At 38.8% G+C, this 17,120-nt stretch overlaps 1 protein-coding gene across 1 annotated transcript in view; it reads left to right on the forward strand.

Annotated features, from left to right (window-relative positions):
* The window catches only part of LOC126470228 (oxysterol-binding protein-related protein 1-like), a 404,325-nt gene that overhangs the window by 132,839 nt on the left and 254,366 nt on the right, over positions 1-17,120 (forward strand). The window contains exon 13 of the mRNA XM_050097923.1: positions 8,089-8,263. Within this exon, the coding sequence (XP_049953880.1) occupies positions 8,089-8,263 (175 nt within the window). The remainder of the gene's footprint in view (positions 1-8,088; positions 8,264-17,120) is intronic.

Below are 17,120 nucleotides of genomic sequence, written 5' to 3' on the forward strand. Positions count from 1 at the left end.
GTGCTGGCTCTACAACTTTTCTCAATAGTGTTTCGCAATAAGAGTGTCATCTTCCCTGTAGGGATTTCTATTTGAGTTCATGAAACATTTACATAATAATTATGTGCTGATCGAACCTACCGATAACAAATCTAACAAGATCCCTCTGAATTCTTTTGATGTATTCTTTTAATCTGACCTGATGGGATCCCAAACACTCTAGCAGAACTTATGAATGGGTTTGCACTACTGTTCTTGGACTGTAGGTGTGCTCAGTTGCAGTCAAGTCTTTGAAGGAAGCACTTAAGAATTAATGGTGTCCAAAACAGATGGCCCCATTATGCTAATATTGATAATTTTTTAGAGGTGCATATGGGGGCCTGAAGATGGTGTATTGAATTGTCAAAACTGGTACCAAAAATAAAATAAAATAACTTCTCAATTGGCACAGCTGTTTGATGAATTTCTTTGTTAAATATTACCCGTCTTGTTGTTCAAGTGTGAAAACAACATAAATGGAATGGGGTTGCACCCCTAGTTCTTCAAATGAATGAAATCATATGATACTCAATATTTATTGAAAATCTTTCTGGATATCAAACCTTTGTTTAGAAATAATTGTTACTTCTCTGAGTAATAGACCGCTGAAGCTTCGACTGTATTACCAGTTTTCCAGAATTCTGTCTGCCTCCAATTTGCCAATGATCCTCCACCACAGTTCATCCTGTAAATGATACCTCAACTTTTTTCAACCATCTTGCCACTTCAAGTTATTCTCTTTCTCCCTAACAGCATAAACTGTTATCCTGCCCTCAAATATTTAGTTGCTTGCATATACAGTGTACACCATTAAGGGGGAGGGGAGGTGAGCACATTGCAAAAGAAATTGGTAGATGTGATATACATGTACAGACAAACAAAGGAGTGCAGTTTCAGAAAAATTGGATGATTTATTCAAGAGAAAGAGCTTCACAAATTGAGAAAGTCAATAATATGTTGGTCCATCTGGCCCTTATGCAAGCAGGTATTCAGCTTGGCAGTGACCTCCTAAGGAATATCGTGCAAATTCTGTCCAATTGGCATGTTAGATTGTCAAAATCCTGAGCTGCTTCAAATGTTTTCAGTTGAAGAAACCTGGCCAAGCTAATTATTCCAAGCATTAAGACAGGCTGTAGAAACTCTTGCCATGTGTGGATGGGTATTATGTTGCTGAAATGTAAGAGTAGGATGGCTTGCCATAAAGGGGAACAAAACGGGACATAGAATATCGTTGGCGAACTGCTGTGCTATAAGGGTGCTGCGGAGAACAACCAAAGGGGTCCTGCTACAAAATGAAATGGCACCCCAGACAATCACTCGTGGATGTCAGTCTGTATGGCAGGCAACAATCAGGTTGATACGCGACTACTGTTCAGAGCACCTCCAGACACATCTTCCCTGGTCACCAGGTCTCAGTCTGAAGCGGGACTTATCACTGAAGACAGTTCTACTCCAGTCAATGAGATTCCAGTCCAAATGTGCCCGATGTTGCCTGTTGGTGTGCAGAGGTCAGTGGTAGTTGACGCAAGGGGTGCTGTGAGCTCCCTTTCTGTGAACCATCGGTTGTTGGTCCCTGTGATCTTTGAAGCACCCATTGCACATTGGACTGAAGCACCAGTAGCATGCTGTATTGATGGTAATGATGAAACCAGTGCCCTGAGTGCCTTTCTGACTATTCCTGCCCAGATTGCTGAATAGTGACATTTCTGGTATTCAAATGTGGAGCGATTTACCGATTATTCCAAATGGTCTCTTTGAGCCCAACTACACATCTTCTCTCAAATACTGACATCTATGTATATTGTTCATGTTCCTGTCTGCAGGGCATACTTACTGTTCAACTGAGTACATGGAAAGAAATTTGCAAAGACTGTATGCCAGGGTGTCAAATTATCCCATTTCCGTCCTAGCCAGCTGCACAGTGAAATTGTGCAGCAGCATCACGCATTCATCCATTGGCCAGCAAAGTTTAAAATTTTATGTTTTCCATCAGTATCTGTATGAATATCGATTTGGTGCCAATTTGCACAACTCCTTCGTGGTGCTTCTTTTTTTTGGTGACATATTGCGTATATATTGTTACATCACAGAAGTGCTGTAACAAATGTATATGAAAAGGCCACATGTGGAATCGCAGTTTGAGAGAGTCTCGGTGCTCATTTCGTACTTGAGTTGGATACATTGGGTGAAAAGTTGATGTTGAAGCCTGGATCAGCATCCATTTGTATGGCCATTTGAACATTTGTCTCACTGTAGGTACGTTACTGTACAGGGTTATTACAAATGATTGAAGCGATTTCACAGCTCTACAATAACTTTATTATTTGAGATATTTTCACAATGCTTTGCACACACATACAAAAACTCAAAAAGTTTTTTTAGGCATTCACAAATGTTCGATATGTGCCCCTTTAGTGATTCGGCAGACATCAAGCCGATAATCGAGTTCCTCCCACACTCGGCACAGCATGTCCCCATCAATGAGTTCTAAAGCGTAGTTGATGCGAGCTTGCAGTTCTGGCACGTTTCTTGGTAGAGGAGGTTTAAACACTGAATCTTTCACATAACCCCACAGAAAGAAATCGCATGGGGTTAAGTCGGGAGAGCGTGGAGGCCATGACGTGAATTGCTGATCATGATCTCCACCACGACCGATCCATCGGTTTTCCAATCTCCTGTTTAAGAAATGCCGAAAATCATGATGGAAGTGCGGTGGAGCAACATCCTGTTGAAAGATGAAGTCAGCGCTGTCGGTCTGCAGTTGTGGCATGAGCCAATTTTCCAGCATGTCCAGATACAGGTGTCCTGTAACGTTTTTTTCGCAGAAGAAAAAGGGGCCGTAAACTTTAAACCGTGAGATTGCACAAAACACGTTAACTTTTGGTGAATTGCGAATTTGCTGCACGAATGCATGAGGATTCTCTACCGCCCAGATTCACACATCGTGTCTGTTGACTTCGCCATTAAGAAAAAATGTTGCTTCATCACTGAAACAAGTTTCGCACTGTACGCATCCTCTTCCATGAGCTGTTGCAACCACGCCGAAAATTCAAAGCGTTTGACTTTGTCATTGGGTGTCAGGGCTTGTAGCAATTGTAAACGGTAAGGCTTCTGCTTTAGCCTTTTCCGTAAGATTTTCCAAACCGTCGGCTGTGGTACGTTTAGCTCCCTGCTTGCTTTATTCGTCGACTTCCGCGGGCTACGCGTGAAACTTGCCCAGACGCGTTCAACCGTTTCTTCGCTCGCTGCAGGCCAACCCATTGATTTCCCCTTACAGAGGCATCCAGAAGCTTTAAACTGCACATACCATCGCCGAATGGAGTTAGCAGTTGGTGGATCTTTGTTGAACTTCGTCCTGAAGTGTCGTTGCACTGTTATGACTGACTGATGTGAGTGCATTTCAAGCACGACATACGCTTTCTCGTCTCCTGTTGCCATTTTGTCTCACTGCGCTCTCGAGCGCTCTGGCGGCAGAAACCTGAAGTGCGGCTTCAGCTGAACAAAACTTTATGAGTTTTCTACGTATCTGTAGTGTGTCGTGACCATATGTCAATGAATGGAGCTACAGTGAATTTATGAAATCACTTCAATCATTTGTAATAGCCCTGTATATTAAGCAAGATTTGAACTACGAACTGGAGCAGGTGCCCAGGTTAATTGTGGGAATTGATTAATTGGAAAAGATTATAGTTGGGCAGAAATAAATGCACAGTTAATGGCATCATTTGTGCACCTTCAGATTTTACGTGCAAAAGAGTCACCATCGTTCAGATTGCACATGAAAAAAATCAGGGCTTGAGTGAGACTGATAGTTAAAATTTGGTTCACATGCAGAAAATCACGTGTGCAAAGGAAACTATGTTTCATAGAAAAGCATTGAATTTCAAGTGCTGCATCTGGATGCAGGCCTAATTAAAAACCTGGTAATTACTGTTGATTACAAAGGGCTGCAAAATTAAATTTTTGGTTAGGGCTTTTAATCTTGAAAGGTGATTTTTAGTAATTACTGGCCTCTGTTGAATAATGTGAAGTTAGATTTTGGCCATCATGCATGAGAAAACTGTAATAATGCTATAAAGAACTGTTATATTTATACAATAGTATGACATTTTAGTATATTGATAAAGACATTTACAGCTATTCTAGTAACTTGTAAACTGCTCAAGTAGACAAAATCAAACAGCCTTTATTTGGTTGCAGACCTTATCACAATTTTAAGTTCAACATATTTCAGTACGGCTTAGTCTTCAATTGAAATTTTATCTTAAAGATTTTCTTCTATGCTGTAGCTACATATTATCTCCTTTTAGAGACCATCATCCCTTCATCTCACCTGTCTTGATGCTGTAGTTCTATTTATTTCATGTCTTGATGAGTCCTTTCTCCATGTTCATCAACATATCTAAGATTGTTGGAGAAGTAGTCAAGGTGGCTATGAAGGAAATAGGTTTTAAGGCTTATATTGCATCCAAAATTTTTCAGAGTTATCAACATATTTTCCACCATGGCTATAAAATCTGTGTGTTTACTAGTCCCTAAGAAATTGTCAACCACATTCTTAAATATTGTCCAGGCCAGTCGTTCTTCATGTGTTAGTACATTCTCAGATAATTCAAATTCTAATGTTTGGTCCGACAAGTAATTACTTTTAACTTTAGCCTTGGACATAAAAGAAAACGTGTAGTTTATATACATAAAACAATCACCATCTGTGGCAGTGCTTTGGCAAACTGTTTCATGATTACCAGTTTAATATCAAGAGGTAGCTGGATGATTTCTGTCATTGTACCAAAGATTCTCATATATCACATTTTTCTCCACAGGATTCATGATTGTTCTGGTAGGCCACTCTGTTTTACTCCTACGCTGTTCGCTGACATCGCTACCCCAGAGGCACAGGAAACAAATGAACTTTGTTAAGCCAGACTTTTATCCCAGTAGCACTCCTATTACTTTTGGATCTCCACATACAACACTTCGGTGTTTTGAGATACCCACATCTCTTCCCAAGTCATTAAGTTCTTCTTGTGTAAACTGCTCTAGTTGTCGTTTTGTGGGTGTGGAGCTATAATCAGGATCTGAATTTTCACTTGATGATGCTGGTGGTGATGTTGAAGATTCTATAGTAGCGGGTGTTTCAGACACAGGAATGTTAGGACGATTTGATATGAAATCCTATGGTTGATTTTTAGGTTTGAATAAACAGTTTGTTTTGTATTGTTCTTGATAAGCCTACCCACTTTCACCATACAAAAATAGCAATTATCTTCATGATTTTCTTGTTCTCTCTATGCCGATGTAATCCTGAATGGTAAAGATTTCTTCTTGCCTTGTGTCCATTTCCTCAAAAATGCATGCATGACAAGCAGGGTGTAGTGCAAAATGTTTGTCCTGGTCTCGTAACTTTATACCGAAATAAGACAGGCATGCTCTTTCGATAAATGAGGTCATGTTCTCTCTCCTGCTTTTGAGAGTCAGAGAGCTGCAGATGTAACAAAACACATCAGGGTCATTCACACATGATCTTCTTGATGAAGTGGCCATTATTAGGCTGATTTGAAATAACCGGATAATGTTTACACACAAATTTCACTTCAAATTTACACTCAAATGACTCTGATGTGTTAATGCACTTCTAAACAACTCAAGAAGTGTCAATTTTTCCACAGCTGATCATGTTGAATCACTTTATGATCTATTGCAGTATATATTATGCGGAAATTTAAAAATAGGAAACTTCATGAATTATGAAATAACTGTAGGTCTTAGAAGAAAACATTACATTTTCATAAAGAGTGTTAAAAAGCCACTCTAATTAGCCCACTTTCCTGTAAAATGCCAAAACATCACAGCCCTGTGTTATTTTCTTGTTTGTACATTAAAGGTTAAATTCTCCAGGGGCTTAAAATATTCAAAAAGTATGTGGATTTGTGAAATAATGCATGTACTAAACTAGAATTATGCCCAGCACTATACAAAATGATGATCTCAAAACAAAGATGTGTAACTTGCCAAACGAAAGCGCTGGCATGTTGATAGACACACAAACAAACACAAACATACACACAAACTTCAAGCTTTCGCAACCAACAGTTGTTTCATCAGGAAAGAGGGAAGGAGAGGGAAAGACGAAAGGATGTGGGTTTTAAGGAAGAGTGTAAGGAGTCATTCCAATCCCGGGAGTGGAAAGACTTACCTTAGGGGGAAAAAAGGACAGGTATACACTCGCGCGCGCGCGCGCGCGCGCGCGCGCGCGCGCGCACACACACACACACACACACACACACACACACACACACACACACATACATAGACACAAGCAGACATTTGTAAAGGCAAAGAGTTGGTCCAACAGATTTGCTGTTCATTTCTTTTCTTCAGGAGGTGAAATTTCAGTGCAACTGATGAGAGACACCTGTAACAGTGCATACACTATCCTAGGTTGCAGAACTAACAGTTCCTTCATGAGGAAAGAGTTGGAGGTCATAGGTGGGTAACGTTAAAAATGAAGGGCAGGTCACACAAACCCCTGGATGATTAGGTTCCCACATGTACTGAGGATGTGGCGAGCCCTTCATAGCTTCTGGGTCCCTTTCATCGTGGGCTCCGAATGACCTGCTCTTTCTTTTTAACCTTTTCCAACCAATTTCTCTCTCATCCCTGAGGAAGGAACTAATAGTTTCAAAAGCTAGAATAGTGTATGTACTACGAACCAACAACACTGAAAGTCTACTTCCCAAAGGCCTGCAATTCTGCCTCATACTTTTATTGTTTTCTCAAGTTAATTTTTATTTACGCACAAATAATATGAGTGTTACTCACATGACTTTAACATGTCCCACTTGAAAATGCTTGAAGTCTGAAACTGGTCTTGGGAGAGCGATAAAGAGATGCTGTTGTGATGGTACAAAACGTGTTTATTTTATTCATTATTTGACTATGGCTGCAGTATCCAACATGGGCAACTTTCAACATAAGTTCTGTGCCAAGCACACCTTATCTCGTGAAAAGTATTGAAGCTTGGCTGTGCAGCACTTTTTTACTAATCTCACTACAATAACTCTTCAGAAAGTCTGTTCAGATTAATGACCTCTACATACTATCAACAGTGGTAAATTAGGCCTTGGAACACTGTCAATTTTAATATTTACTCTATAACTTGTTGCATATGGATACCCATCCTTCACCACTCAGCACCATTTCCTCAGAACTGCGCTGATGCTAATAGCTCCTTCAGCACTTACTATGATCACACAGTTACCTTGACATGAACTTTTGTTCTTGTCCTGTCATCATTCCCTTTCCACAATCCAACAACATCTGTTCTCTTCCTGCTTTGACTTTAGATTTTCCCAGTCACCCACTTTCTTTTTTTTCTTTTCATGTGCCTAATCTACTTTTTATTTTGTTCTTACTTTCTGACTATTTGCTTTATTTTCATGGTCCTTCTTTTCCACTTACTCCCTGCCCATCCTTGTTTTCTAGACATATTCAGCCATGATTGACTTGTGTACTTGTATTCTTATCTCTCAGCCTTAATTTGCCATCTCTCCTAACCACTCCAGGTACGGCATTTTGCCAACTTCTCCTCCCTCATCTATCCTCTCTCTGTACTCTTCTCTACCTATTCCACCTTAACTAGTACCTCAACTTTCATATCTGTACTTGATAGTGCTGTAGTACTTGTAGCTGTTCATAATTGTTCTGTGTTACACTGTTTTTCTCTTCTTTTTTTTATAATGGAAAAGAGATAAGTAGAAATGTGTTAAGTACTGGTCAGAAAATGAAACTGAGGATAATCATTAACATATTGGATGGTATTAGTAGTATTTCAGTAATCAGGTCTGCTAGTGCTTCCCTTTACCCAGATAAATATAGGCACTGTTCTATTGGTAAAATTGATTTAGTTTTAATCTGAATGCACAGAGGTTCCATCAGATTCCTAAAGTCTAACAGAATTTGAAATACACAAGAACGATATTAACTTTTCCCTTAACATTGAAACTAAAATAATACAGTTTTATATTAGAATGAAGAAATCCCTCATGTTTTCCATAATTTGTTCCATAGATTCAGATAGTGATACTATCGTGACGGCAGCATCACCTACCTCTGATAGTGACACGCTTGTGAGTTTTCCTTCACCTGCTTCCTCCTGTGCCACTTTGGTTTCGGCAGGGGGGCATGCTTACCATTGTGCTAGAGATCTTCCATATGACACTGTGGAGAAGAAAACTGTTAGTAGGTAAGTGAGACATTTCATTTACATTCGTAATATTACGCATGATGGGATGCATAAAATCATTAAGTAAGAAGCCAGTTGTTTGAAGCCTGTTTCCAGTCCAGGTAAGTAAAGTCAGTAATAAGGCTGTTGATAATCTGAACCAGTAACTCTGAGAAATGGCAAGGTAGGACTAATATTCATGGATGGAAATCTTGGGCCAATTGTTGTTTTAGATTGTGTGTGGTTTCCCTAAATCACTTTAGTCTAGTCTCAGAATTTTTCCTTCAGGTAGGCTTTTGCTGTTGCCGTTTTCACAGTAATTGCCAAAAACTGTACTCATTGCTTATATCCTGTGATAACTGGGAGTTCAAACATTCACAATTTTTAAAGGTAACTGTAAATAACTATGGACCAAATAACTTTTTGCTCTTCATGAGAAGGTACATAAGTCAGGGGTAAAACAAAGTATTGACTGCGATATTTTGGTAGGGATTTAAGGAAGATTAAGAATGTCAACATGTGTGGTGAGATGATTCTAGGACTATCATTAGGAGTACCTGTAAGTGCACCATGATAGAAATTAGAATCCTAGTGCTATACAAAACTGAATACTCATTCATGATCCCTGCATCATTATTATGATATAAATTAGTATCCTAGCACCATCCAAAATTGAATAATCATAATTGATCCAACATCATCATTACACCAATTGTCATCCTTTCGAATTTAAAAGTTACACCATGGTTCTCACCCACAGATTAAAACTGTCATTCATATCACCAATCTGTTCACAGATACTGAAAGATGCATGCCATCATAGGTTGTGTTGTTCAAACCTAGCTTGTCCCTGAGTAGAGATTTAAATCTTTCATTTATTCTGCTGAAGCTCTGTCTTTCCTTTCATGCTTATTTATTTATTTCGTGTTCACTAAAATTCAAGTTTTTTTTGTACCTTGACTGCACATCTTGCTCTTATTTAACCTTTCAAAAGCCATCTCATTGTTGGCTATCCTGAGAATGTTCTTTTTGCTGCATCATTTGTTGTAGTTTGTATCATGTACTGGGAAGACAGCCTGTACATGTCCTGATCACTATTTGTTGCAGCCTAAGAATTTGGAGGTTTCTCAATATGAGTGTAACCAAATGTTAATTAAACTTAGAGCTTCTTAGCAAGCTGTCATACTACAGAAAATTAAAACACTTGATGGTTGTATAGTCATAATGATCCTACTTTTTAAAAATATTTTGTGTCTGTTCACTTCTCTCTCTCTTCGTGCTTGTCAGCCCTTTCATGATGGATATGGGAAGACTTTCAAGCTCTCCCTGAATTTTATGAAAAGAAGGAATTGGTTTTTGTTCTGAGAAACTTTAGATATGGGTCTAGTCCCCTACATTAGCCAGACTTACTATCAAAGCAAATTCTTCTTAATAACTCTATGTTCCTGCCCCTTCTCTCATTTTACGGTACGTATTTGTTTGTTTGTAATAATGCAAAGAATATTGAATTCACAATATCAGATTAACAGTGGTCATTTGCTCCACTGGCAACTGAATAGAATATAGCAGTTTTATTGTAGTTATTTCCTCCTTCACTCTTTAAGGTGTTCCTCGACTTATTTGATTTCCTTGAAGGTCCTCTTTCACAACAGAACTTACAGAACATGATTAATTAATTAATTAATTAATTAATTGTGAACACTAGTTCCTATGCAAGATTTAGTAAACTGGAGAACAGGTCATAATTTTTAACATGTTATTTCAGTAAAATAACAACACACTGCAGTAGCTCCTGATTGATACCAGGTAACCTGGGGCAACACAGTTGCCTTCATTTGCCTAGAGTCTTCCTGAAAGTGTTTTGTCACAGTTTGATATTCCTGCAATGATACACTGTATAATTGTAGATACAGGCTGCCTGCATGGTGAACAAACAGAAGTGTATGATAGGGCAGTTGGTTCCTGTACCATTCACCATTGAGACATTACAGGCTGAGGCAAAAGAGAGGTGGAGATTTCATTCTGTATTGATGTCTCCCACAAAAGAATAAATTTACCTCCTTCCTGAACAGTATCCTATTCTATACTGTTCCTTTTTCTCGTGATACGGGTTTCATTTAACTTTTCTTCCACTTGGCTACATTACTAGTGAATATACTGTACTAATAAAATGTTACTACGTACAAATGAAAGTCCATTGTCACAAAAATAAATACGCTTTGAGCTGTGCTGTTGCTGAATGTATGTGGCAGCTGGATTTCTATCTTGACCCTTGGAACCAAGCAGCAGTAAATACATAGGTGTCACAGTGGATCACTGGTCAAGATGAAATTCAAACAGACTGCTTCAGTGCAGAAAATGATGTGTGTGATGTTCTGGAACAGGAAGGACATTCTGCTCATTGACTTCCTGCCCAGAGTGAACAAGAGGTTTGGAATGCTTACCGCAGGTGTTGCGCTGTTCCATGACAATACTTGTCCCCATATAACATGGTGCACAGCAACTGTTTTGCAGAAGTTCAGCTGGGGGCTGTCCCAACAATTTACATCTTTTCTTGCACCTCAAGAAATTCCTGTCCTCCGACCATTGTTTTGACAACGATGAAGAGCTGCAGATGACTATTACATGCTGGTTTCATTCACAGGTAGCAGACTTTTACAACCCAGTAATACAAAAGTTGATACCCTGATATGACAAGTTACTCAATTCTTGTGGTGACTGTGTCAAGAAATAACTCAAACATTGCTGTACCTGTTGCCAGTAACTTTTTCGTGAAACTATGTTGCCTTGTTTTAAAAAATAGGAAAACTGACTTTCTGGATGTACCTCATATGCAGAAGGGCTACATGTTGGATGACTTACTTGTATCCTATTTGCATTCTAATGCAAGATAACAGTATAAAAATTCCAAATGAAATGTATAAAATTAAGGACTCTAAGAAAGTTAACTAGGTTTTGAAAATTCACAGTTATGGCATCACATTAGATTGGATCATGCTATTTGAAGAGGACTGATTTGATTTGCATATTTATACTGTATTTAATTTCATCAGTTAACATCTAGAAAAAAGTTGCATGTGCTCTGTACCTTCTACTGAAAGCTCTTTTAAAGGCACATTCTGTTAAATCCTGCCTAGTCGTCGAATATGGGGTGTCTAGGAAACTTGCTTTCTTGGATCACTAGACAACATTTCAAGCAAATCATTTAAATGAGGTTTATTACAAAAAAATAAATGACAGTACTTAACTTTGAGAATTACATAGATGTGTTGCAAAAGGGCGACAGACAAAATAAGCCAGCTTCTTCAGTATATAAAATTCTTAATACAAATGAAGTAATACAGTTGACGCTTCTATTCAGGCTGCTAGTCTTGAAGCTTCTCTTCAACTGGGCCATGACCAGTCGGGCGCGGCGCTTATGTCCTCTTCACGTAGAGGTCATTGCAGCATTGTCATCCTGGAGAGGGGTTCTGTCAGTGTGCAATTGGCTGACATTGTTTCACAGCCCTCTCTGCTCTGTTGTTCCCAAATGCTGTGCTAGCCCTTGACTTTATGGTGTAACATTTTCAACTTAGAAGGGAGGCTTGAGAAACGAAATAGGATTAACATTTGTAAAAAGTTGAAAACTTTAGTGACAGTACATGTTGCAATGCGATATTATTACTGAATGGGAAAATGTAGTCTAATTATAACAAGAGCTAGTTAGGAATTGACTATGGGCTTGCTTTGTGACATGCACCTCAGATCTTCTCAAATATTCATCCTACATTTTACAGTTGCACTGTTTCACTTGCTCTCATTCACATTGAGCAGTTCTAGCTAGCTGCAACTCAATGACCAAGGCACTGATCGCTGTAAATCACTGTGGCATTCCGAAAATTTTTTTTAGATGTCACTGCCTAGTTACAGTCAGTTCTGTATGCTTTAGGAATGCAGTCTGGTTTAGTTTATAAACTGTGTATATTTAATGTGAAAAGATCATAAGAGGATACATATAACAATAATGGAACTTCTTGGATGGAACAGTACTTCAAATAAGGGGAAGACAACCACTCACTTATAGCGGACAGACGTGTATAGAAACATTTAACTGAAAACAGTAGTTGCAGCAGCTTTTGAGATGATGTTATTTTTCTAATAAAATTACACACAACCATACAGATACCAAGACAAACATTATAGTGGTCACGGAGAAACTGATTATTGAGTATCAGTTACTGAGAGCAGTTGCCTAAGCAGAAGGAGGTGGGGAGGGAGTAACAGCATAGTGCACGACAGGTGTTTTGACAGATGATTTTGTGGCTGCACAACAAGATGAGTGGAGTTCAGAGGGTATAGCAAATAAGAGATATAAAAAAAGGAGAGACCGTGGGATGGGAGGGAGGTGGAAGAGGGATGTGGAGGTGACAGGGAGGTGATACTGAAAGAGAAAGGGTTGGGGGGGGGGGAGGGGGGGGAAGAGAGAGAGAGAGAGAGAGAGAGAGAGAGAGAATGTCCACATGTGGGGTGGGGTGAAGAGGAGGAAGAATGATGGGAGAATGCTGTACATGATCTGAACAGGGAAGGAATGGTGTGGACAGTAAACAGAAGGGAAAAGGTAACATGAGGCAATAGGAAACAGTTTAGCAGAAGTTTAGGCCAGGGGAATTGTAGAGTGTGGGTTATGCTGGAGAGAGAATTCCAACATGTGTAGTCCAGAGAAACTTGTGCTGGAAATGAGTATCAAAACGACCCATAAAAGAAGCAGTCGTGGAAGTTATTTGTGTAATATTGCACAGCATGTTTCACAACTGGATGTTCAAGTTTGTCATTTGCCACAGTTTGGCTGTGCCATTCATGTTAATAGACAGTTGGTTACTTATGCGTATGCAAAGAATTGTATATTAACTGCAGCATTCTCTCTCTTTCTCTCCTCCTCTTCTCCTGTCCAAACCTTCACTTCCTCTTCCCCCTTTTCTACCCTCTCCCTTTCACGCACCCCACCCTGTCATTCTGTTCATCTCCACCTTCCTCTTCCACCTCCTTTCCAGCTTAACTCTCTCCATTCTTGACGTCTCTTCTTTGTTCTACCCCCTGAACTCCTTTCATCTTTTTTGTGCGGCCACCAAATCATCTCTCGGAAGACCTACCCTGCAGTATCCTATTGCACCCTGCTCCTGCACAGGCAACTGTACTCAGTAATTGATAATAGATTATCAGTCTTGCTATGGGTACTGTTATGTTCATTTTGGTGTCTGTATGGTTGTTTGTGCTTATTGTAGGAACAGAGCAAGAGTTTTAAAGTGAATGTATACTGTTTTCTGTTACATTTATCAATGCACCATGTATCATTCTGCTATAGCTAAGTTTTACTTTCCCTTATTTTACACATAAGTGAGTACATAATTTGTTTTGACCAGTTGTGCTGTGGCATTAGTGTACTGTTTTGTTATATTTGTGAAGTGTCCACATTTAAAAAGTTATTTTAATTTATATTGAAATCCTTTAATTTTCTGTTGTGAAACCACATAAATACGGCAAATATCAATGACAGTCATATTCATTCCTTCTCTGTTGTAGTCCTGTTTTTTGACTGATGTATTTCAAATTCTTAGGAACATTGTTCCAGGAAACAGTGATCTAATAATATTATAATTTATGTAGTAAGAAGTCATGGTTGCTTATAAGCTGTAACTTTTTATTTGTGGATGACTGGTTTCAATCTACTGCAGAGAGAAATCTGATGATGATCTCTATAGTAGATCGAAAGCAGTCATCCACAAATGAAAAGTAACAACTTACATGTGATGACGACTGTTTACTAAATAAATTATGATATTTTTCACTTAATGGTTGGTTCAATTTTCGTGGTGTTGCCTTTTCTAAGAACTCAGTGGCAAAGAAAAGTGTTGAAAAACTTTATATTTATGCTTTTCCCTTACACTTACTTGATGAAGTGTTTTGGCTTGGTAATGTCAGGTATTATCAACAAAGGAACTCTTGCCTTAGTTTCAACAAAAATATCTTTATGATTACAAGATTCATTATTTAAAGGAGCTCATATGTCTTAAGAACATTGAGCAGTGTCTCTTTTGTCACGAACGTAAATCTTTGTAGCTGAATTACTGTCAGATAAATAATCTAAATGCTTGGTGTACATTCTCTAGTTGGTCCTTGAATGTTGCTCGTGTGAAAGCAGGTGTGTTTCTCTTTTCTGATGAAGGCTTTGCCCGAAAGGGTTATGTGCAACAGTCTTTTTGTTGTGCCTGGCTTTTACTCAACCAGTATTGTTTTACTTATTTTATGATGGTCCTATTACATCTGTTCCAAGTGTCTTCAGATGAGCATTAAAGCCAACTGGCTTTCTTTGTTAGCATCATATAAGACAGAAGTAGAGAAAATAGGATCCACTTATTCATTAGAAAATGCAAGGCTGTATATGGAAGAGGCAATACCCATGCAATGTGATGAATTTGCAATTCAGCCCACATCTCCCACTGAAATTAGGAAAATAATAAATTCACTCAAAAGTAAAAGCTCGCGTGGAATTGATGGCATTTCCAAGCAGGGCACTAAAAGCTTGTGCCCAACAGATAAGTAGGATCCTCGGTTGTATGCGTAGTAGCTCACTGAAATAGGGCATTTGTCCAGATAGACTGAAATATGCTATGGTTAAACCACTGCATAAAAAAGGGGATAGGTCTGCTGCGAACAACTACCACCCAATCTCAGTTCTGACATATTTATCCAAAATTCTTGAAAAAGTAGTGTATTCAAGAGTAGCATCATTTAAAAATGAAGTACTAACAAAATCCCAATTTGGTTTTCAGAAAGGCATTTTCAACAGAAAATGCTATGTATGCTTTCACTGATTAAATATTAAATGCTCTGAATAACCGAACATCACACTTTGGAATATTTTGTGATCTCTCAAAGGCTTTTGACTGTGTGAATCATGAAATCATTCTAGATTAGCTTAAGTATTGTGGTATGAGTGAGACAGTGCACAAATTGTTTAATTCATATTTAACTAGAAGAATGCAGAAGGTTGAAATTGACAGTACAGATAGTCTGAAAAAATCAGCAGAGTCCTCTAACAGGGCAGGTGTCTCACAGGGTCTTGGGTCCCTTATTGTTCTTAATATATATAATAGCTTGTCACTCTATATTCATGAAGAGGCAAAGCTTTTTTCTGATGATGCAAGTATTATAATCACATTCAACAAACAAGAATCAGCTGAGGAAATTGTAAATAATATCTTTGAGAAATTTATTTAGTGGTTCTCTGCAAATGGACCATCACTAAAGTTTGAGAAAGTACTGTACATGCAATTCTGTAAAGTAAATGGCATAACACCATTGATGATGAATATAATCTTTGAATGGAAGTCTGTTGCTAAAGCAGAATATTCAAAATGTCTCTGTGTGTGCATTGATGATAAATAGAATTGGAAGAATCACATTGATGATCTTCTGAGACTGTTAGGTTCAGCTTCTTATGCTATTGGGGCTATTGCAAATTTTGGTGATAAACATATCAGTAAATTAGCCTGCTATGCCTATTTTCTTTCACTGCTTTCACATGGCATCATATTGTGGAGTAATTCATTATTAAGAGGAAAAGTATATATTGCACAAAAGCGTGTAATCAGAATAATGGCTGGAACCCACCCAAGATCACCTTCTAGACATTTATTTAAGGAACTCATGATATTCGCAGTACCTCTGCAGTACATACATTCACTTATGAAAATTGTTATTACAACTCGTCCCAGTTCAAAAATAATAGTGAAGTGTAAGCTGCCACAAAAATCTTTGATCATTTGACAAATAGCATTAAAAGTCTAACAAAGAGATAGAGGGGCTGGCCAGTACTTACCTCAGCTCAGTACAGCCGATAGATACACATAAAACAGAACCGAAAATTTACGTTCCTAGCTTTCGGAACAAATGTTCCTTCATCGGGGAGATCTTTGGGTTCCCTCTGACAACCATGCCTCCATCCTTGCTACCCTCCCTATTTTCCTTTCCCTGTTGCTTCATAACCTGGGTTGTGAGTAACTGAATCTCCTTTCCCTTCTTCCCTTTCTTTCCCCTCTCTCCTCCCCGATGAAGGAACATTTGTTCCGAAAGCTAGGAACGTAAATTTTCAGTTCTGTTTTATGTGTTTTATGTGTATCTATCGGCTGTACTGAGCTGAGGTAAGTACTGGCCAGCCCCTCTATCTCTTTGTTAGTATTTGTTTCACATCTCATATGAGATTTTCCATTAATCATTTAGCATTAAAAGTCTGACAGATAGCCAACCAACATTTAAAAACAAATTAAAATAATTTCTGAATGACAACTCCTTCTACTCAATTGATAAACTTTTGGGCATGAAGTAGTAACTCTGTGTGTGTGTGTGTGTGTGTGTGTGTGTGTGTGTGTGTGTGTGTGTGTGTGTGTGTGTGTGTGTGTGCATACACACACACGCACACACATGCACACACACACACACACACACACACACCACACACACACACACAGAGGGAGCCCTACACTGAAGAGCCAAAGAAACTGGTACACCTGCCTAATATTGTGTATGGCCTCCACTAGCATGCAAAAGTGCTGTAACATGGCATGGCTTGGAATCAACTAATGTTTGAAATACTGATGGAGGGAACTGGCACCATGAATCCTGCAGGGCTGTCAATAAATCCATAAGAGTACGAGGGGGTGGAGATCTCTTGTGAACAGCATGTTGCAAGATGTCCCAGATACGCTCAATAATGTTCATGTCTGGGGAGTTTTGGTGGCTAACGGAAGTGTTTAAACTCAGTAGACTGTTCCTGGAGCCACTGTGTAGCAATTCTGCATGTGTGGGGTGTCGCATTGTCCTACTAGAATTACTCACGTGA

The sequence above is a fragment of the Schistocerca serialis genome, chromosome 1 (genome assembly GCF_023864345.2).
Source record: "Schistocerca serialis cubense isolate TAMUIC-IGC-003099 chromosome 1, iqSchSeri2.2, whole genome shotgun sequence".
NCBI lineage: Eukaryota > Metazoa > Arthropoda > Insecta > Orthoptera > Acrididae > Schistocerca > Schistocerca serialis.